The following is a 22,729-nucleotide window of genomic DNA, read 5'->3' as shown; positions in this document are numbered from 1 at the left end:
ATATATTCAAGTACAATTAAATTTATTGAATAAAAATAATTATACTTAAATAAAAATAAATATAGGTAATCATCTTTTTATTATAGTTCATTCAATACCTCAAGCTCTTTGCAATGTAGGGAGTTTAATTGGTAGGGCACATTCCTATCTAATTGAATTTTAAATATCTGTTTGCTGGTTTTAAACAAAATTTCAATTAAATAATAGTGTAGTACATAATTACAATAGCCAACATATGGAAGCAACCCAAATGCCAATCAATAAATAGTGGATTAAAAAGTTGTGATATATATATATATATATATATATATATATATATATATACACATACATACACACACACACACACACTAGTACATTAGTCAGCATGGAATCATATATTTGTGTCAGCATGGATGAACCTAGAAGATATTACGTTAAGTAAAGTAAGTCAAACAGAGAAATATAAAAACCATATGATTTCATATATATGGAATCTAAAAAGCAAAAGAAACAAACAAAATAGAAACAAACTCAAAGATACAGAGGACAGACTGATGGCTGCCAGTGGAGATGGGAGTTGGGGGGTAAGCAGAAAAGGTGAAGAGATTAAGAAGTACAAATTGGCAGTTACAAAACAGTTCCAGGGAAGTAAAGTACAGCAGAGGGAATACAGTCAACAATATTGTAATAACTATGTATGGTGCCAGGTGGGAACTTGAAATATCAAGGACACAACTTTTTAAAGTAGATGATTCTCTAACCATTATGTTGTAATGTTGAAATCTAAATAGCCAGGAAGAGTTTGCTAAATAGTATCGTCAATTAAAATGGCTTTCTAAAGACCAGTTACTGGTGTTCTTATACTTGAAATTCCGGTGTTCAAAATACTAAAGTATTTTTTTTTTTAAAAAAAAAAGAGCTTTCCTTCTTATTTTCCATAAATCTTCTAGAGTTCATTTATAAATTAGTTAAGGGTATTTCTTAACAACTTTGAGTAAAAACCTTCTGGGTTTTTCTTCATAGCTGGATATGTCCAGTGGCATATTTTTAAAATGTCACAGTTGCCACTGGAGAGCTACGGAAAGCCTCAAACGTTTTCTGCCACAGGTTTTTAAATCCCAGGAGGTTGTGTAACACTGCACAGCACGCTGGAGAATGAAAGCTCTCTGGAGGGGCAATTACCTCGGCTCTTCTCAATGCTTAGAGGGATTGAATATGGTCAATAATTTAAAAGCATTCACCTATGGTTCTGAAACCTTGGATACAGAAAAAGAAAAGGATTCAAAATGACGCTGGCATTTCCAAAAATAATACATTTAGTACCATCATAAGGAACTGTATCATTTCTCCTTCCCTCCCCTCCCCTCTCTTCCCTTTCCTCCCCTCCTCTTTCCTCTCCCTCCCCTCTCTCTCTTTCTCTCTCTCTCTTTCTCACTTGAGAACAGAGTCTATGAATCTTTTTAAAATTATATATATAATTTATTTCAGAGAGGAAGGGAGAGGGAGAGAGAGATAGAAACATAAATGATGAGAAAGAATCAATGTGAAATAGATTGGTCAGCTGATTGGGAATGTGCAGAAGCAGTTGACCTCCTGGCTCATAGGTTAATGCTCAATGCTCAGCCACTGAACCATGCCGGCTGGGCTATATGCTTCTATATGCTTTTTCTATATGCTTCAACATGGCAGTCATTTGGTAAATGCTAAATTAAACATAACTTGAAGCGCACGTTGTACATTCTAATCAACTTTTGCTTTGCCATTTTACCTAGGTCCTATTCTTACACATTAAGTGACAGATATTTCAATCCAGACTGCATTTGTCCTGAAGCATCTAAATAACCCAATTGGCCGAAGCCGGTTTGGCTCAGTGGTAGAGCGTCGGTCTGTGGACTGAAGGGTCCCAGGTTCAATTCCGGTCAAGGGCATGTACATTGTTGCGGGCACATCCCTGGTAGGGGGTGTGCAGGAGGCAGCTGGTCGATGTTTCTCTCTCATCGACGTTTCTAGCTCTCTATCTCTCTCCCTTCCTCCTCTCTGTGAAATATCAATAAAATATATTTTAAAAATAAATAAATAAATAAATAAATAAATAAATAAACAACCCAATTGTAGGAATTCAGCCTTTTGTCATAAGGAGCAAGTAATGAGTCTCCACTATTTGAGCCAAATGGGTAGAACTGAGGTAGATATTTGATTGAGAGACAGGAAAGCATAGCTATCAGTTATGGGGAAGGAGAATGCTCATGAAACCATTAATTCAGGATATATTCTTGTTCCTGACAAAAATAAGAGATGTTAATAAATGCAAGGACATTTAGGCAATGCCTAAAAGTATTCTGAATGAGCCTTATTTCAGAAAGATTTTACTCAATATATCAGCATAGCATGAATCTTTGTAAAATAGTGTGTTGTATGTGTTGTGTGTATCACACACAATCTCAAAAAAACTTTAAATATGATTCTTTGTTGAGAAGGAAAAAGATAAAGAAGAAATAAACAAAAGTCAAAGCCACCGACTAGAACTGACCTCTTCTCGCTCTCATGTATCTGTGATTTCAATCACCAGGACACTGTCAGACTTACACATAGGAGAAGTCCGCAGCCTGCTCTTGATCACCATTGCCACTCTCTTGGCTATTCTGTAGCTCTTATTGCTTCTCATATGAATTAACTCAACAGGTAAACACCTATTTTCTATGTTCCCATGTTAGACTCCATTCCTCCCCATTCCCCATTCCCACCCTTCATTTTGCCAAGAGTTTTAACTTTACAGAATGAAAATCTAATTAGTGTCACACACATGTGTGCCCATAACACAATACTAAGATGACTCAAGATTCTGGGTAAAATACTAAGTCCTTAGCTTTATATACAGGACTCCTCATGACTTGGCCACTTGGAAACTATTTCTTTAGTGTTTGCTGCTGTCACATCTCACCTTCAGCCAGTCCTTCTAGACTACTTGAGGTGCAAGCAAAAACTCCATGCCTTTGCGGGGATCCTTCTAACTAGAATGTTCCTCCTCCTTCTTCCCCTTCCTGGGATCCCAGGTGGTGTGTTTTTATCCATTGGCTCCCAAGGCCTGGTTGCCGTGAGGTGGAACCACTATTCTGTGCCTTCTCTTTATTTCCTTTTGTCTTCACCTGAGGCTCTCCAGCTGCCTCTACCTGAGATTTCAAAGATCTCTTCAAGATGTGCATCTTAATGATGCAAAAAGAAAAACAGCTTTTTCTGATGTTCTGTCTACCACCGCCCCCCCCCCCCAAATGCCCTGTATTACATCCTGCCATCACACCTATCATGTTGCACTGTGCTTTGCTCCAGAACTAGAAAGCTGAGCTTGAAGCCTAGCGTAGGCCGGTTAAGAGTTAGTCAAAGCATCCATTGAGAACTATGCCTGTACTAACAGTGGCGACCTTGAAAGCAACCTGAACAGTACAGTACATTTTGCTTAAAAAAAAAAAAAAGCAAAATCTTAGGCATAGAATATGATCACAAAAGTATTATGTATTTGGAATTCAAAACTTCCATTCTTGATTGTTGACAGGAAGTTACTGATTCCGACCATTATGACATTTCAAAACCACTGATGCTGAAGGACGCACAATGATAAGCAGCACACTGTAGAGGCTAACTAAATATTTGTTGAGTGAATAAATGAATAAAATGAGCAAAGAAAGACGAAACCCCAGGAAGCCTCAGAAATCACAAGGAAAAGGAATGCTTTAATAGGCTGGATGAACAATCACCCAATCCGGTGAAAAGTAATTGTATGAAATCAAACACTTGCAGGGAATGAAACATTACTTCGCTACACATGCTTAGAATAGGCTTAGCTAGTATTTCTTTCTTAGGTATAATTCTCTGAATTATCAATGACAGCTGAAAAATAAGCAGAGTCCCAAAGTCTGCAACTACAGAGTTCATTTAACAAAGAACATATTCATCTACTGCAATTCATAGGGATAAATGTCCAAACTATCAACTCACAGTCAGGGAAAACCATAAATACTCATATCAACTCTAGTAATACTATTGGTCATTTATTGATTTTTAAAGGAAACAAAATACATAGGTTACCAAATAAATCAGAATGGTATTACATCAGAAATCTAGATTGAAGTAGATTGTGTATCAGAGTCTGCTTTTTATTAGAGTTACTTTAAGGCATATTTTTGTCTTCCCCATTTTGTTTTGATCTCTGAATGGCAGGGATTTATGATTTTTATCCACTACTCTGAACAAGAAATCCACATAGAGCTGTTTTAAAGATTGAATGGCCGGAAGCTCCATTAGGGAAATAAGCAGAACCCTGAAATGTTATCTGGGTAGACAGATAGGGACTTCCTAGTCCATCTCTTCCTTTCAGAAGAATGTGTAGCTTAAGAAATGTCTGTGAAACATAAAGCATAAAAGCTGATCACAACTTTCACTTCAAACTACTAGACAGAAAACACTACATTCAGTTCAGGGCATCAATTATATTTTTTAATAAAGATAGTCTGATTCTAAGAGATGCATTACATTTCAATTCTAGCATTAGCCATTTGCTTGTAGTATTTTACCTGGTATTGTATCTAGCATATGAAATGTGTGATTAAATACATTTATTTTCACCAATATCCCATTAGTTCCAAGCAAATAGTTACAAAGCTGTCAAAGTATACATTGTGAAAAATTGCCTTAAGTGAAGAATCACAGAAGTCTACCTAAAAAATGTATTATTCAAATGAAGGAGAAATTTATTTTAGAACCAATTTATCAATGCCCTACAAAATCACTTTCCTGTAATAATTTTTACTTGTGTAATCAGGAAGATAGGAAGGAGACAAGAAAGCAGCTCATCAATATTGTTATATCCAAGTAAATATTATTAAAATTATAATCTCGTTTTGTTTGATAGAGCATATATTTAAAGGTGAGGTGTATTGCTTGTGAGTAGAAATAGAGGAAAATTAAGAGTCCCGAGCATAACTATAAAGAGAGCTGGGCTAGATGAATAGGGGGGGTCAACAGTCAAAGAAAGAGTAAGGCACAAAGTGCCCTGAATGTCTCTGATATTTTTCTTTTTTAAATGAGGGATCAGAATTAATGAGGAAACTCATTCAAAGGCATATCAGATATTTTAGAGAATTATCTACTCTCTGGGAGACTGACTCAGCTCTACCAATGGAAATAGTTCTCATTCAAAATTGTAAATCTCAAGTGTTTTCTTTTTCATTGTGATCTTCATAAAATATACCGGTAGGTTGCTTTCCCTGATTAGGAATGAAAGTATTGAGAAATACTAGTCTGTTTTCTTGAGATGTTGACATTTTTCTCAAAAAATACAGGAGAAAGTATTAAAAAAAATTTTTAAGGAAGACAAAATTCTAAGGTTTCAGAAGGAAATCAAAATCTTAGGGAGGAATGTTAGAGCAGCTAAGAGGTTCTTTCCATAAATAGTGACTCCCGCCTTCTGCAGAAGACATTAGGCTCACAGTTTCAACCAAAACCTGCATTTGCCCATCAGAGGCCACGGGACTGGAGCTCCTGAGAAGAACACATGTAGGGATGATTGATGCTTCTGCTAAAGGCTGTAGAGACGAGACGGCTGTGTGTATAACTGACAAGACCAATTGATGAGTGAGCAGGTTTCCTGGAGGGTGACAGATGCACTTCTGAGATCTGTCAAACGTAGCAATCTCTACCTACCACCTGTGATTCATGTTTGAACATGTGAGACTGCTAGAAGAAACATAGAACCATCTTTAAGTGTTATAAATTCTTGAGCAGGAAAGGGAAGGGTGTAAGACAGCTATGGCTTTAAATATCTCCTTCCAAAATAAATTTATATTTTTGCCAAAGTGGGACAGAGACATTGAACACTTTATGACATTGACATTTGTAAGTGGTTTCAGATACTCTGATCTCAGAGAACAAAAGACTCTTACGACACCATATACAACTAGAAGCAGATATTGGTAGACCAAGAGAATTTAAAAATGAATCAATAAACAATCAATTAATTCAAAATAGAGAACTGTTTAAATAAGAGCACATCTACTTGACAGGTTACTATGAGCCATTAAAAGAGACAAATACAAAAACTACTTAAGCCACAAGGGAAATACAGTGGAGAGGATGGGAAACTAAGCATAAAGAAATGACTGGGTGTGAACAGATGCTGTGTTAAGATTGAGTGAAATAATGTATGGTAAACATCTGTTCCAATTCCTGATATGAGGAGGGCATTCTATAAATTTAAAATTAGGCAAATTTTAAATTGAATTTAAAGAAGTCATTAGAATGATGATTGCTTGTTTTGTTTATGCTTTGTTTATTTGTTTGTTTGTGAGCTACTCACAGAAGGTATCACAGAAAGAAAGAGAGAATCCGTGTGCTCTAAGATCTACAGATTGAAGTGGAGAAGTGATAGAGAAAACAGGTTCAAAATCAACTTTGGGAAAGGGACATGAGAGAAACACAGAGCAAACTGCAACACAACCAGGGCCTGGGAACATAAAGGAAAACGTGATTTGGAAGAGGATAAAATAATATTTATGATAACTGCTGTGGGAGTGTAGGTGATCAATAAAGAGGTGATTTTTAAAAAAATATATTTTATTGATTTTTTTACAGAGAGGAAGGAAGAGGGATAGAGAGCTAGAAACGTTGATGAGAGAGAAACATAGACCAGCTGCCGCCTGCACACCCGCCACTGGGGATGTGCCCGCAACCAAGGTACATGCCCTTGACCGGAATCAAACCTGGGACCCTTCAGTCCACAGACCAAAGCTCTATCCACTGAGCCAAACCGGTTTCGGCTAAAGAGGTGATTTTAATAAAGGCCAGTAAATTATCATCCTGTGTATCTCTAAGATTCGTTGGAAGGAGACTTTGGCATAGAATAATGCACGCAAAGGAAATGACTTGTTTCAAAGATATAAAACTGTTGGGAAATCATGGGAAGGTATTTTCTTTTTGTATCATTGAGATGCACACCTTTGCCGAAACCGGTTTGGCTCAGTGGTAGAGCGTCGGTCTGCGGACTGAAAGGTCCCGGGTTTGATTCTGGTCAAGGGCATGTACCTTGGTTGCGGGCACATCCCCAGTGGGGGGTGTCCAGGAGGCAGCTGGTAGATGTTTCTCTCTCATCGATGTTTCTGGCTCTCTATCTCTCTCCCTTCTTCTCTGTAAAAAATCAATAAAATATATTTAAAAAAAAAAAAAAAAGATGCACACCTTGAAGGGGTCTTTGAAATCTCAGGTAGAGGCAGCTTGAGAGTGTATTGCATTTCAAAGTGCAAGGAATTTGGCCTCACTTAACCTTGGTCCAAGCCTCAGCTTCGTTCTTTCTTACTCAGTGGCTTTGGAAGGACCTCCTAATTCGCAATTTCCTATTTGTAAAGCAGTGATACTAATGCTTGCCTCACAGGCCTGCGAGGTACACTTCACCCACCTTAATGTCCACAGAGCCCAATGCAAAAAGAACATTTCTCATCATTAATGATGTGTGTCAACATGTGTGGAAAGCCATGAACTATATAATCACAAAGGTATACAATAGGAGGAAGAAACAGGAGAGGAATCTTAAAAGTGATGAAGTTTTACCGGAAAATCATTAAAAAAGAACATGTGTGCAATTAAAGGGGAAAATAAACGTACAGAACTCATTAGTGCTTGTAAAAATTGCTAAAGGCAAAGAAAAAAAGTTTTGTGTGCATTTGTAGGCAAAAGAAGAGCAGGAAAGCTGCAGGAACACTTTCTGAAGTTAATGATGTAGTTGGTCTGGACGTTGTGGGTTATTGTTGAGCTGATTAAAATTAATGATGAAGCAAAAAGGGAAAACTGAGTTTAATTTTGTTATGCTCTCTGTAAAGGAAAAGGGTCTTCAAGTGGGAAAATGTAAAATAAAGGCCAGCATGAAGGAAATGATGTCCAAGAGCCATGAAGAAATTTATGTTTTTCCCAGCAGGTGGACAGAGCTTTGCAATACAACTTTCCAAACCGAAGGAGATGTCCTGGGAGGTGCCCCCAGATGGAGAGGCACAGGACGGCCCGGAAGGAGGAAGATGCCCTTCCGACTTTATATTCTTGATGTACTGCTCCTCTGTCCATCAAGATTCCTCCGGCCAAAGGATTTGATACATTGGCCTATCAAATTATATTGCCTATAAATAAGAAGGGGTTGGGGAGGGGAAGAGAGACAGCAAGACACAATAAGAGTAAGTTGGCCATGAGAATGTGTATCCTAATGGATTATGATAGACCAGAATGAAACATGAAACCTAAGTAAAGGGAATATAAAGTAAGTACAAAGCCAAATACAGTTTTAAAAAAAACAGCAAAATTAATGGTCTTCTAAATCAAAATGACTTGTTCATCATTAAACTAACTCACAATGTATCTAGCCTGCTTCCATTCATCTTGTGAGTGTGTGAGTATGTGTGTGTATGTATGTGTGTGCGTGTGCTTCAACTGGAAGAAGAAAAAAAAAACGTCTATCAGCGTGTTCATTCCACATTGACTGAATGGCCTCTCTACTCCAGGCACTGTGCTAGGTGTTGCAGGTACAGAAACGATTAAGATAATACCTTTGCCTTTCAAAGTTGTTACAGTTTTCTGAAAGAGACATTTTTCAATCAGTTTTTCACTCTATGTTAGGAGAGGAACAGGTGAACACTCGAGGTGCTCTGGAATTTTTGCTAAGAGAATGGTGAGAGTTGAGGTGGTTTGACCAAATTAGACTCCACAGAGAAAGGAGGTGATACTTGCTTTGTGCAGAATTTTTCCAGGAGGATTCAGAAATTAGTGACTGGGGGCAATGCCGGCAAAGGAAACAGCGGATGTAAAGGCCACATGATTAGAGGCTAAAGGACATGGGGTCAGGGCAAGATTGAGAAGGTGACAAAGCAATGAAGACAGACACACATGGGATGATCAGCAAATACAGAGGAGGAAGGTATTTTGTTTGCTGTGCCCTGACCCAGTCTGAACTAAGGCCAAAAACACCTAACAATTAAATATCTGCAAGGTAAGACTTGCTTTCTTTTTAGATGAAAACCTTAAAATGGCCAAAACCGGTTTGGCTCAGTGGATAGAGCATCAGCCTGCAGACTGAAAGGGTCCAGGTTTGATTTTGGTCAAGGGCATGTACCTTGGTTTCGGGCACATCCCCAGTGGGGGGTGTACAGGAGGCAGCTGATCGGTGTTTCTCTCTCATCGATGTTTCTAACTCTCTATCTCTCTCCCTTCTTCTCTGTAAAAAAATCAATATTTTTTAAAAAACACACCTTAAAATGGATGTTATCAATGCATTACAGAAAACCCACCTAAAAATATGATAACATGTATAGTATTTTAAAATATTGTATGGCCAAAACCCATTTGGCTCAGTGGATAGAGCATCAGTCTGTGGACTCAAGGGTCCCAGGTTCAATTCCGGTCAAGGGCATGTACATTGGTTGCGGGCACATCCCCAGTGGGGGGTGTGCAGGAGGCAGCTGGTCGATGTTTCTCTCTCATCGATGTTTCTAACTTTCTATCCCTCTTCCTTCCTCTCTGTAAAAAAATCAATAAAATAGCCAAAACCGGTTTGGCCCAGTGGTAGAGTGTCAGTCTGCGGACTGAAAGGTCCCGGGTTCGATTCTGGTCAAGAGCATGTGCATTGGCTGAGGGCACATCCCCAGGAGGCGACTGGTTGATGTTTCTCTCTCATTGACGTTTCTGGCTCTTTCTCTCCCTTCCTCTCTGTAAAAATCAATAAAATATATTTTTTAAAAATCAATAAAATATATTTTTTAAAAATAAATAAAAAATAAAATATCGTATGAGGAGGAAGTATATGGAACTGAAGGAACAGGAATCCCAGGAAGGGGACAGCTGCCTCTCCAGTTGTACCAGCCAAATCAACCCTGGCAATCAGTGAGATGACAGATGCCACCGCCAGACCAGCCTCACATCCAGGCGAATGAAAGAGGAAAATGATCACGGAAGGCTCAATTTTGCTAACTCAGAAAAACACAGCCCTGCCAGCATCTTCTCTGGAGAATGGTGCAGTGATTAATGATACTACATACATTCTTTTCATGCTAATCTATTTCATGTTGCAATTACAGAGAGAGGCCGAGAAAGACCATTCCACAGGCGAGCGGGCAGCTTGGCTTTCAAGGAATGAATGTGGCCACACCGGCAAGCAGCTCAGGTCTATCCATCAAGCATAGCAAATTGTTGTGATCATCATTTTATTCCGAGCACTTACAATTCTACACCACGTTTTTATTAGCCTACGCTTTTCATTGCTCTGGTAGATGTTGGCCTATGAAATATTTTATCATGTTCCATTCTGTGAATTTTGTGACTAGGTCCTGTAGGATGCCATGATTTTTAAGGAACCGATGTGTTATCTTCACTGCTTGCTCTTTGCTTTCTTAAATGGGTTCGAGAACTTTTCCCCAATTACCTCCCTCTTTTGTTTGTTTTGGGAAAGTTATATGTCTTAGAATAGTTGAGGTTGTGTTATGACGTTTTACAGGCACGTGAAGTTTTCTTCACAGGATGATCCTACAGACTCTACATTAACGCACAACAGTTCAAATGAGCACAGAAATCATATGCACAGTGGAACAAAAGAGCCTAATTGAGCAGCTTCATAACCTTGCACAGAATTCCCTCACCGCCACTTTGGATAGAATTGCTTTTATTTTAGCAATGTTCTTTTAATTAAGTCCCAAACATCTAAAACATGGCAAATGTAAATATGTATTATAAATCCTTAATTATGAGGATCGCTAAGCATCCATGCAACTTCCTGCCCCGGAGATAGATTCTTTTTGTTTAGCGTCAGCCAAAACTCCCAGCTAAGAGTGAATGATGGGAACAATGTGAAACTTTGTTTATAAGGCCCTTCTCTTGGTACCAGTATCACTTTATGGCATTGTCTCTGAGAGTTGAATTATGCTTCAATTTATCTAGTGGTTTTTAAAGCCAAAATCACTCCAGCAATTTTCTGCTGTCACTGCCATGTTCAGAAACACTAGCACCCTGGGAATGAATAGAAGTTGAGGTAAGTGTTGCAAATGCTGAGGTATTTGTGCCAGACCCTAAGAAATGAAGCACTTTGCGATCAAAAAGGGCAACCTGACCCTCTCCTGTCTGGTCAGGATGAGTTTAAACTGGACCTCAGAAGGCCTCTTGCTGTGTTAAAAATTCCACAGACTGTGTTAAAACCATACTGAAGACTATTCTCATATGGTCACAAATAAGAAACAATCATATTCTATATTCCAACAAATTATACATTTTTGGAGTATAGAATGCGTTATTATATTATTCCAAATATCATTTAAAATGTGCCACTAGGGGCAATGTTTTCCATTTCTCTACCAATATGGATTGTTCCCCAACTCCTACCCACAAAATCTTCCCCACAAAATCTTCCAGTATATGCATGCCACACATGAACTCACACACACACACACACACACACACACACACACACACATCATGACAATGACAATTTAACCTCAACAGGTCATTTCCCTTACATATTATTTTCAATTTAGTTCCTTCCTTTTGCTTGGTTATCTGCTGATTAACATATTTTAAATGACAAACATATATTAATAACTTTGAAAGCTAAAGACAAGTCTTGAAGATCTAAATGTATATTCCATCTTTTGGAGCAAAGCTATTAGCCCAGAGGGAATTTTAATTTCCTCAGATTTTTCAAAAAAAAATCCTCTCCCTTGGGTCTGGTACAGCAAAGGTAATCACTTTTCATTGACAAGAAAACCTGAGGATCTCAGTTGGGGGCCATAGGTTCAAATGTCTGATCAGTGTCATCCAGGCATCTACTAACTCCAATTTCCAGGAGAGTTTATCAGTTTCCTCATTCAGAGAGCATTTAAAAATATCTCTGTACAGCCTGGCTGGCGTGGTTCAGTGGTCAAATGTTGACCTTTGAACCAGAAGATCACCATTCAATTCTGGGTCAGAGCAGATGGCCAGGTTGCAGAACCAATCCCTAGTGGGGGCATGAAGGAGGCAGCCACTCAATGATTCTCTCTCATTGTTTATGTTTCTCTCTCTCTCTCTCCCTGTCCCTCAATAAAAATCTATTTAAAAATATCTTTGTACAGGTTGTAATTGCAGAGTATGTCAAGTAATAAAATTACAGGTTATAGTTTATCTGAACACTACACAATAAATGTAATTGAGGAAGGCAGGTGAATTTATATATTTACATGCTGTTTCTAAACTAATATCAGCCTATGACCTCACTTGTACCGTAATTGCCAGTGGGAAAGAAGTGGTTACAGATACAAATATGTCTTTTACAATTGAAAAGTATATAATATCTTATTGTAAAGCACTGCTAAGTAATGAGAGATACTTAATAAAAAAAAGTAATTAAAGCTTTAGGCTAACTGATACATATCATACCATTTTTCCCTTTGTAATTTAAAAACCTTAGAGGTAAATTTCATCACTTCTCTATTAAATACTTATGGCATTAAAAATTTTTATAGTTACTAATTTTAAACTACTTAAGATGTCAAATGTTTTCAGGCTTCACTCACTTTTCCAATTATTACATTGGAATGACTCATTAACTGTAACATAAACAGGCTCATTTTTACCTCCTGTTATGCTATTTCTCCTGTTTTATTAGCAGAGTACCACTTTTCCGTGAAGCATGATGGAAATTCAATGGGAGGGGAAAAAAATTACACATACTCTTCCTCTTCCAAATACTACCCATTTTCCTCAGGAGAACTGAAGCAATAATGATCATATATAATGGATTTTGCATGTGCATTCTTTTCTATTACATAATACTTTAGTTTCAGGTACCATGTATGTGAATACCTTGGCAAAAGACATTTTGGGGGAAAATTTTATCCTCCAAAAGTCAACTGGGAATGGAAAATATCTTCATTGTGCAGTAGCATCTCAGATTTGGTCTTACCAACGAGTCTCCAGGACCCTGGAGAGCAATCAGCATGAGAAGGAGCTAAATTCCTACCGTGTTTTCCCGAAAATAAGACATCCTCCGAAAATAAGACCTACTTACAGGTTTCCCTCTGAGTGAAATATAAGGCATCCCCCCGAAAATAAGGCACCCCCTAGGCTAAACATGAGAGATTTGGTCCACTGATTCTGAAAGAAATGGAGTCACAAGAAATTCACCAGGAAATTCAGGAATTGCATTGTTATGATGATGTTCCAGAAGATGATGACATGGTTGTCATTGAATAAATGAGTAAATTATTGATACTGTGGGATTCACAGTTTGTCTGGTTTGTGTTGACAACTACCGTACTACCGTACCGTATACAGGTAACAAATTTCCTTTATTTTCATTTAACTATAAATGTGTACCATATTCCTCTTCATGGAAAAATAAGACATCCCCTGAAATTAAGACCTAGCGCATCTTTGGGAGCAAAAATTAATATAAGACACTGTTATTTTCGGGGAAACAGGGTAGATTATAAACAAGGAACAATAATTCTAGTGGGGGGGGGGGAGAATATGCGTGTGCACGTACACAAACACACACACACACACACACACACACACACACACACCAGAGGCCTGGTGCACAAAATTTGAGCATGGGTGCAGTCCCTAGGCCTGGCCAAGTGTCTGGCATGGAAGGGCAGGACCCCGCTGACCTCTGGGCCCTGGGCAGCACCTGCGCCCCGGGCCCCTACACACCCCCTTCCACCTGAGTCACCACGCCCCAATCCCCATGTGGAGTTATGGTGAGTGCAGCCAGATGCCAACGCAGTGTGGGCCTCTGAGCTGCCCAGCGGTGCGGCACAGAAGCTGGGCAGGCAGCGTGCTCTCTCCTCGACGGCCTTGCAGACCAATTCCTGCATGAACCACGGAGCCAGGCCAGCCCTGCAGTCCAGGCCCGGTGGTCCATGTGGCTGTGGCACAGCTTACCCAGAAGAGGCAGTGTGAGTGCAGGGTGGGCTCCTTGCAGGCACCCAGCACCTGAGCACAGGGGCTTCCCTGGTGCGTGAGCCCTGGCGTCCCGGGGGAGGGCATCCCGGGGGAGTGAGAGCAAGCTCAGCAGATACCCTGCTTTCTCACTACACCTCCAACCCCCTCACCCCTGCCCCCAGGTAGCTGGCGAGAGATAGCAGTCCCCCAGCCCAGGTGCCACAGAAAGTTGTTCACCACTACCTACTCCCAGTTCCCTGTCCCAACCCAGGACCCCCTGCTCCCTGCTGCCACCATGGTCAGGTCACCATCTGCAGGACCATGGATCTGGGCCAGGCCTCCCCTCACCACCACCACCACCACCACCACTGGTCGCCATCTGTGGGGTGCTGATCAGGCCCCCTGCTCACACCCACCTTGGCCTTGCGCCACCCGCTCACCTGCTCCTCCATCCTACCAGGGTCCCACTCTTGCTGGGGCCCATAGGTCCAGTAGCACGTCCACTGCCACCCACTGCCAGCACCAGGTCACCAACACCGGCCATGCTCCACGCCACCTCCTGGTGGTCATCACATAGTAAGCAGTCATTTTGCATATTAGGCTTTTATTATATAGATATGCAGACAATCACAGCCTTAGAACTCATTGGAAAAAAAAAATTGAAATGTTAGAATCTCAGACATAAGAATTTCCCCAAAAATATAACTAAGAAAATAACCCTATGGTGAATGACATCTGTTATTTAAAAATGCATTTTATTGTAATTTAGAGTTATGAGTAAATTATATTTTTTCTCAAAAAAATGTTAAACCATTTTAAAGAAACTCAAAGCCTTCAAATTTCAATATCAATCTTCAGGGTAAATTATTTCACGTAAGCATACTCAGTAAAGTGGGGCTTTTTGATGAGTTCACTTTTCCTTTAAGAAGGACTTTTCAGTGATAGTCACAGGTCTACTAAAGCTCCATAACTTTTGTCTGCATTTATTTTGGGACATTTATTTCTCTTTCTGAGATTTTTATTTTTAAAGTAACCAAAATCAACTTATCTTAGCATTTGATGCTACTACAATGTAAAACCTGTTTTCAAAGATGTGTTCATTAAAGAGTATTTCTAGAAGTTTCTAACTGAAATACCAATTAAAGCAATTATTATTCTATGAGAATTCACCCCATTCCCACCAACAACAATAACACAGCTCATTTCACCTCATAAATGTGGTTAATTCATGAAGCATCTCCTATTTTAAGCACATAGTCTCTGATGGATTCACCATTCCCTATTATACCAGTTAACTTGGAAAAATTGCAATGATTCTAGATAAATACTAAACAAATTATTGAAGCAACAATTTTTAAATCAATAAAAATGAAAAAAAATTAAACTAAGCAATAATTGAAACACCAGACTACGGGAAAAATCTGGTCAAAGCCTGCATTATTTTCACCAGAAATATTTACCTACCAATCTGGATATGCATATCCATGATTTATGTAACAAATTGGAAAAATCCTTAGTATTCTTCCTACTGTTTTCAGGGGCTAAGCCATTCTGTAAACTTCCAATCACTAAGGAGGAAAGCAAAAGATTTTTTGGAAAGAATTGTGAAGGACTTCTTAGGTAACCTAACTACTTGGCAACCTAAAGGTCATAGGATGCATTAGTTGACAATATGAATGCCCAAATATTGATTTATCCAACCTAAAGGTCATAGATGCATTAGTTGACAATATGGATGCCCAAATATTGATTTATCAAAGATAAAAAGGATTCAAATTCTAAATATAGTATCAAATTGTGAAAAATAGGTATTTATCAAGCAGGACTGGTATTCTATTGTTAAAAAAAAAAATAGAACTATGTAATGTGAGTGTCACTATCTCTTTGGTGTTCATTCAGAGTGAAGAGTCATAAACCCTATAACAATTCTTGTTGCCACACAGAGTGAGTCGCATTTCAGTGAACTCTATGAGACTGTCCTAGGTTGCTTTGATTTGGAAATTGGTCTTTTTAAATATGTAAATATTTATTAGAGATGAAACATTACAAACAATATTTTGAAAAATAAATTACTTTAACATATATCTGTATATTTTGGTTAAAAAAATATGTTATAATGGAATTTAAATGAAAAGAAAATTTAAAATATATCCCATTATAGTTTTTAACTTAAACTTTTTAAAAAACACCGTAGTAAAGAATATAAAGTACATAAAATTAGGACAATCATCAGTTCTTATAGATGAAAAATAAATACAATTCCAAGTAGACAAGACATTTACATAAAAATTAATTATCTTATGGATATGTAAAAGGCACCTGTCAAGTATTATTAATTCTCAGTGGGCAGTGCTTAAATGAAAATCTAGTTTTCAATTTATTCTAGAAAGTTTGCCAATTTTAGAATTTCTAGGAAGCTATTACTCTAAAAGTCACAGGACAAGAAAACACTTCCAATGAGATCATTTTCCTCATACAATTGGTGATCCCAAATGCGAGTTTCTCATTAGCATGGAGTGGAATATTTTATACTCATGAAAATATAAAATAGCAACAGAATCCATAGTCAAAATATTTAAGATGCAATTACTTATACACTTTATTGAATTTCTTATACTAATGGGATTACTTGAGATTGAAAGTGCCCCTTTAGCAACCAAAATTGCTGAAACTTAACAAATAGTTACAAATTATTTATACTCACTGAAATAACAAGTTTTCTAAACAATAAAGCTTTTAAAAGGAAACTTATGAGGAAGATATTAACTGGGGTATTTCTTCTGTTATAGTTCCTGGCAACTCTAGTGACTACCTCTGTACCAGAACTCTACAAGCATGCATTTGTGTGCTAGATAATTAAAGTTCATCGTAGCAGTATAATTTGTATACTGTCTATGCCTCATCATTATATTATATTGTATATTATTTAAATCAAAAGTCAACAATTTAAAAGAATGTTACATAGGTCCTTATATAACAAGAGAGAAATCAGTTCTAAGAAATTTTTATTGAAAAATTTCAAAGCATAATAATAACTTAGTATGAATTTTTGCCATACATGTCTACTAATAAAAAGAATAGATGATTGAAATTTGAATTTTACATAAATTCTTTTGTGCCACAAATAATTCTCATTTTAACTTTTTCAAACATTTACAAATGTAAAAACCATTCTTAGCTCACAGGCTCTGTAAATCAAGCAGTGGATCAAATTTGTCCCATGGACCGTATTTTACCAACCTTTGCGTTAAATATTACATTATCTTACAACTGATGTTCTATTAATTTGTTTTCAAGAGTTAAATTAATTCAAAATTGATGTAGCAATTCACTCCCATTAAGGAATTATTTCTATGTGATACAAATTCCAAAATTAATTTTAGAAAACATTAAAGTGTTCATTATTTAGAGTAAGCACTAGATATGTGAAAGTCATATGTTTGATCCCCCTGCTAGCCATGAGCTATAGCAACCACATAGCTAGAGGCTGTTACTATGAAAATGATTGACGATGCATGCCCTCAGGAGTGGGAAGAAGGCACCAAATTCATGAAAATCACTGTTGGTATTAGAAAAGTGAGTCAACATGCATGCTCAACTTTATGTCTACAGCCCAGGTACTTATGCATGCACCATATAATAATTATTTTATCAGTACTTTATTATTATATTCTAGTTCTTTCTTGCTCTGGACAGGAATTGGGGGGAAGAGGAAGAAAGAGGCAACTTTAGAAAGAATTACAAGACTGTGTTTTATCTGAGGATCTGTCCAGGTGCATTCCAGACTCCACAGGAATGATCCTCTGCTCAAGCAATCACCCTCGTCTATTGCTGATTTTAACATATTCTTTAGTACTTCCTTCAGGGTAATTATCAGGTATAGGCTTTCAATCAGTTAGAGAAAAGAGAGAATGCAGGGAGAAGTTTACTTCTAATTAAGTCATTCATATGCCACTTGGTGAACAGTAACTAATCTCAGAGTAAGGCTCAGTATACCTGAGGCCAGAGAGCCTCTATTACATAATCTGTAAGAATAAAAATGAAAGAAAAACTACTACTTGCCTTACTACTTACAACTGTTCCTTCTTCTGGGGCAAGTCAACCCCATCCCCAACATCTTAATGATCAGAAAGAAGCTGTGGGCTCAGAAGAACGATTATAAAATAAAGAGATGTCTTCTCAGGGCATGTCTCTTAGTAGCAAGTGAAGACACCAACAGCCTTTGCAACTCCTCAAAGACCAAGCCCTTCCATAGGAATCTGTCTCTATACTTTCATGAAAAGGATCAAATAATAACAAACTCATCTTGACCAGAACAAAGAGGAAAGACCTGGGGCTGGTTCGATACTTTTATAATGTCAAGTAGGGCACTAGTAGGCAAAGAATGTGGTCCTTCCAACATATGTTAACCTCTGACAGAAGAGGAGTAAATAGAAACACCGAAAATGTAAGCACATGGGCCTGGTGGTTTAGTATATATATTTGTATACACATATACACAGGAACATAAAAAGGGTGGGGCAAGAGTAGGTTTACAACTGTTTTCATGGACAATATTATATAATAAATAATAATACAAGAATAAATTCTTATTTGCATAATCACAACTGTAAATGTACTTCTGCCCACCCCTGTACATATACATGAACATGTATGTGTGTGCATGTGTGGTTTTTTGCATAGAATCCTCCTAATGTAGTTTCCCTGTTAATTAACCAGATCAACTAACATTCGGATTGAAGTGTACCTAACTCTCTGTCCCATGAAAGCTCTCACATGCAGCCTTGGACTCACTTGGGATAACAGACCTGCTCCTGGTGAATCCAATGTAAATAAAGGGAGGAGGCCTTTGTTATTCACCTGAAAGACTGCCCTTTCATTTTCTTTATAGTCACTTCTCTCCACTTTAATATTGGTATTCAAGATTGATTCATGTTTTAATATAATGCCTTGTTCAAAATAATTATTATTGAAGTTACTGTGTAACACTTTAAAAAAATGCTATGCTGGTGGATGGTCACTTGTCCATACACTGAATCCCAATCTTGCTGGTAAACATGTATGTTTGTTCTTCCAAAAAGGATAAAATATATGAAGTACCTTGGTAACAAGTAGACTTTGTTTCCTTCCAAAAAAAAATCCTTAATAAATATTTTAAGATAAAATAAAATTTGGGAAATAAGTTTTTATTTTTTATACATTGCTGCAAATCACACTGCCAAAGAGATATTAAAAAGAAATTACTATATGCAACTTTAATTATCTAAAGTCATTTAGTTGTATTTTTGACACTTTAAGAACTGTCAACTCAACATATGGTAACCAAGAACTCCAACTTACATATTTAATACTGCTAACGATTTAAAATTTTATAGGTTCCTTAAGTGTATCAAATATTTGGAAGAACATTAAAATACTTCCTGAGCAAACCAAGGCTGGTAGAATACAGACCCAGGATTCAAATTTTATGTGTCGGAGACAGACTCAGCCAGAGTTAAGCACCCATGAATATCTGCTCTCCTCAGACCTCAGCCACTCCTCTTTCCTGTACTAAGAAGATATATTTCAAAAGAAGGCTGTTCAATGTTGATCTGCCTTTCATTAGACCTCACGAAAACAAACAAATATAAACAACTAGTAGAGCAATCAATCACATCAATATGTTTTAAACCTGAATACGGGTGGTGCATTGAAAAGACATGACTGCATCCAGGCCAGGCTAAGGGAAGGATGCTGCAAGAAATGTGCATTACATTGTAAGAGTGACCTCTAGTGCTTCCCTTTTTTGTTGAACTTCAGGAGTTGGAGGATGAATTATTTATGCCTTCTCTACAAAACTTTGCGTGTGCTTGTGTTGTTATTGTGCATTTGATTGATGCTATGTTTGCCACATGCCACCATTACAGCATTCCACGATTTTGATGAGGCACCAATATGCACCTTTTATTGACTCATTCGATTCTTCCGACCCAAATTAAAACTGAATCTGAAACAGTGCAGCATCTGAGTGAAGTTCTCTTCTTTTGGAATGGTTGATACACCGTGCCTTTAAATGAGCTAATAGTGGATGCAAATACACCATCACAGTAGCCATGCAGTATAAATGGACATTTCCCTTGTACCCAGAAAAGGGTCTTTATAATGTTCTTCCCATACCAGAGCACTTCAGTGTACTCAAGGGATGTGCCATAGCAAACACCTTGTTATTACTGGCTTTATTTGTAACCACCCCAACCTAACCCTGGTTACACAACAGCAAAATAAATCCCTGAACAGGCCCTATACTCCTTTCTTGAAAAGCAAATGAGCTTTTCTCTTTAAAATCCAGGAGAGATGAAAAGTTGTATTTTCAGAGCTTGTTTATCATTCATCAAAGAGGGGGGAAATTCTTCCATTTAGGCACTTTTTAGCCAAATACAACTTTTAAAACTTTTTCTATCTCTAGTAAAAAGTGGATAGAGAGAGTTCCTGCCAAATTATTTTGAATAGTATTTAAATTAGAAATAGGATCTTTATACATTTTCCTTGAATCAGAGTATTCAATCGCCAATAATTTCTGAAGTTAAAAATTCAAATCACTGAAGAATACTATTTTGGAAAAAATCACCAGAATGCTTTTCCCGTTAGCAAAATGCAGGACTCCAGCCCCCTCTTCCAGGAGTGCTCTGCCCTCCTCCTTTCAGCTGTGAGGGTGCAGCTCCTAATATTAAGTTCACCTCCACCAAGTCTGCTCCCAAACCCTGCAGTGCATTTCAGTTACAAGCCTGGCATCGTTTTAAAGATGCAGCCAGCAATCCGTCTGCCAAACGGCAAACTTCAGAAATCTCAGCTAATGCAGCAGAATGGAAAGTCTGCCAGTTGTTTTCTTGTTAAGACATAATTCCAATAAAATTCAGTAATCCTAAGAAAGGAAGAAATGGAAACATTCGAAGGCTATTCCCCGGTTAAGATGCTAATGTAATGTTTTTACTAGAACTTGAGCTTTCTCAATGAATATTCAAAAACACGACAGGATAAGGCTCTGCTCACAGACAAAAAGAGAAATGAGACTTTGCATATTTTGACCAGACCCCGAGAGGAAAGACAGGTGTAAACCCAGACATATTTGCCAAAGGTTTAAGGGATGCTTCATTTGGAGCAACACGCTTTATCAATTGCGAATAATAATCCTAAAAACAACAGAACGAAAGTTGGAAGGGAGCCCCCCCCCCCCCCCCCCCGCAAGTTTAAACCATTGGCTGTGTACTTACAGGAATTCCCAGCTCTGACCCTGTTCCAGTTCTGAGTGGATGACAGAAGTAGCACCGTGAGGACAGCTCCGGTGACTGACCCCATGTTCGCATGGATCGGGCTCCCCCAAAAGATCTTGAGTGGCCCTCCCAGCGCTCTGGTCCTGTTCGCAGCCCCTCTGCTGCCAGTTCTGTCTTCAGCACCTCTGGGTCTCTCAGCCTCACTCCCTCCTTCCCTCCTTCCTCCAATCCTCTCTCTCTCTCTCTCTCTCTCTCTCTCTCTCTCTCTCTCTCTCTCTCACCCGCGCTGGTGCACACACACACACCCCCACAGCCCTGACTCCTCACTAAAAAGCACCCAGCATCTTTCCTAACGAGCATCCACGCCGCCGAGGCCACGCCCACCCCTCGCAGCAGCGGTCCCGCAAATTGACAGCAGCATCCCTCCCTCCTCGCAATTCACAGCGGCGCTCAGAGCTCCGCCGCTGGAGCTGCTGCGCTGCTGATGAAAGCTGGACCTGGAGGCACGGCCTGCCGCTCCGGGCTTCCTCGGGTCTCCCCCTCCCCTCTCCTCTATTCTCCAATAAGCCTTAACCCCTCTGCTCCCCTCTGGAGATGTGGGGAGGGGGAGGGGCGAGGCGGTAGAGCCTCCGGGTTTTCTGGAGGTCTTGCATTTGGCAGAGCCAGTCAACTTACTGAGCTAATTCCTGAATATCCGGAAGGGCATCCAGGTAAAGCTGCGTTATGTTTCATAACAAAGGCATAAAATAAGACAGAGATAACTAGGCAGCGTGGATACATTGAAGCTAAAACTGTCCTAAGGGAACATACTTGCTGTTGTTTTCCTCTGTATAAAACTGTCCTCTTTAGCGGCGGTGCCAGGATTTTATCGGGAAAATGCCTCACACAGAAACAGACATTCCAGTTTAGCAGAAATTTTAAATCCTCTGGTAATAGTCTGCAAGGAATTAACACTTCTTCTTTTAGTACATCAGGTGTACAAATCCACGCGTTAAATGCTGTGCGCACATTTATTTTGATGAATGCATTAAGCTGTGAATTCGGTTGCATTCTACAATAGAATTCTTCAATAACAATTCCCAAGAAACCCTAAATGAAAAACGAGGGGATTCTGAAGAAAGGAAACCACACACACATACACACATACTCACACCCAACCTAAACAATATACTGGTACAGTTGTAATTCAAAGGATCTAAAGGAGAAAAGTTGAATTCAGGAGATAAAAAAAAACTACAGAAAAATTACTCTTCTAATAGCTGATCCATAGCTATTGCTATTTCTTGAATAGAATATTAAAATATGTAAATAATGGAATTGATATCACATAATGATAAGTATATCACATTGTGTCATAAGGGATAATCTCTTTTTAAAATGTCAAGATATTTAACTCAAAATGTATCAGATTTTATAAGAAGAGAAATGCTAGAGTTCTCAAACACCTCTTGGTGATTACAAATGAGGAGAAACATAAAGCCTTTCAGCAGCAGCAGCCTGGCTATGGAATGAGTGAAATAAAGAGAAAGGACAAAAGCATCCCCCTCTATAACAAGTGT

The 22,729-nt window shown here is 38.5% G+C and overlaps 1 protein-coding gene across 2 annotated transcripts in view; it reads right to left on the bottom strand.

Moving 5' to 3' along the window:
- CNTNAP4 (contactin associated protein family member 4) overlaps positions 1-21,435 on the bottom strand; it is a 235,965-nt gene extending 214,530 nt beyond the window's left edge. The window contains exon 1 of one of the 2 annotated variants that reach the window (XM_084860693.1): positions 21,171-21,435. In XM_084860693.1, coding sequence (XP_084716819.1) covers positions 21,171-21,255 — 85 coding nt within the window. In that variant the 5' untranslated portion in view covers positions 21,256-21,435. The remainder of the gene's footprint in view (positions 1-21,170) is intronic. The other variant, XM_084860692.1, reaches the window with a different exon arrangement.
- Positions 21,436-22,729: the final 1,294 nt, after the last annotated feature.

Source organism: Pipistrellus hanaki (genome assembly GCF_964339955.1).
Source record: "Pipistrellus hanaki genome assembly, chromosome: 15".
NCBI lineage: Eukaryota > Metazoa > Chordata > Mammalia > Chiroptera > Vespertilionidae > Pipistrellus > Pipistrellus hanaki.
This window is presented reverse-complemented; position numbering and strand designations above follow the sequence as displayed.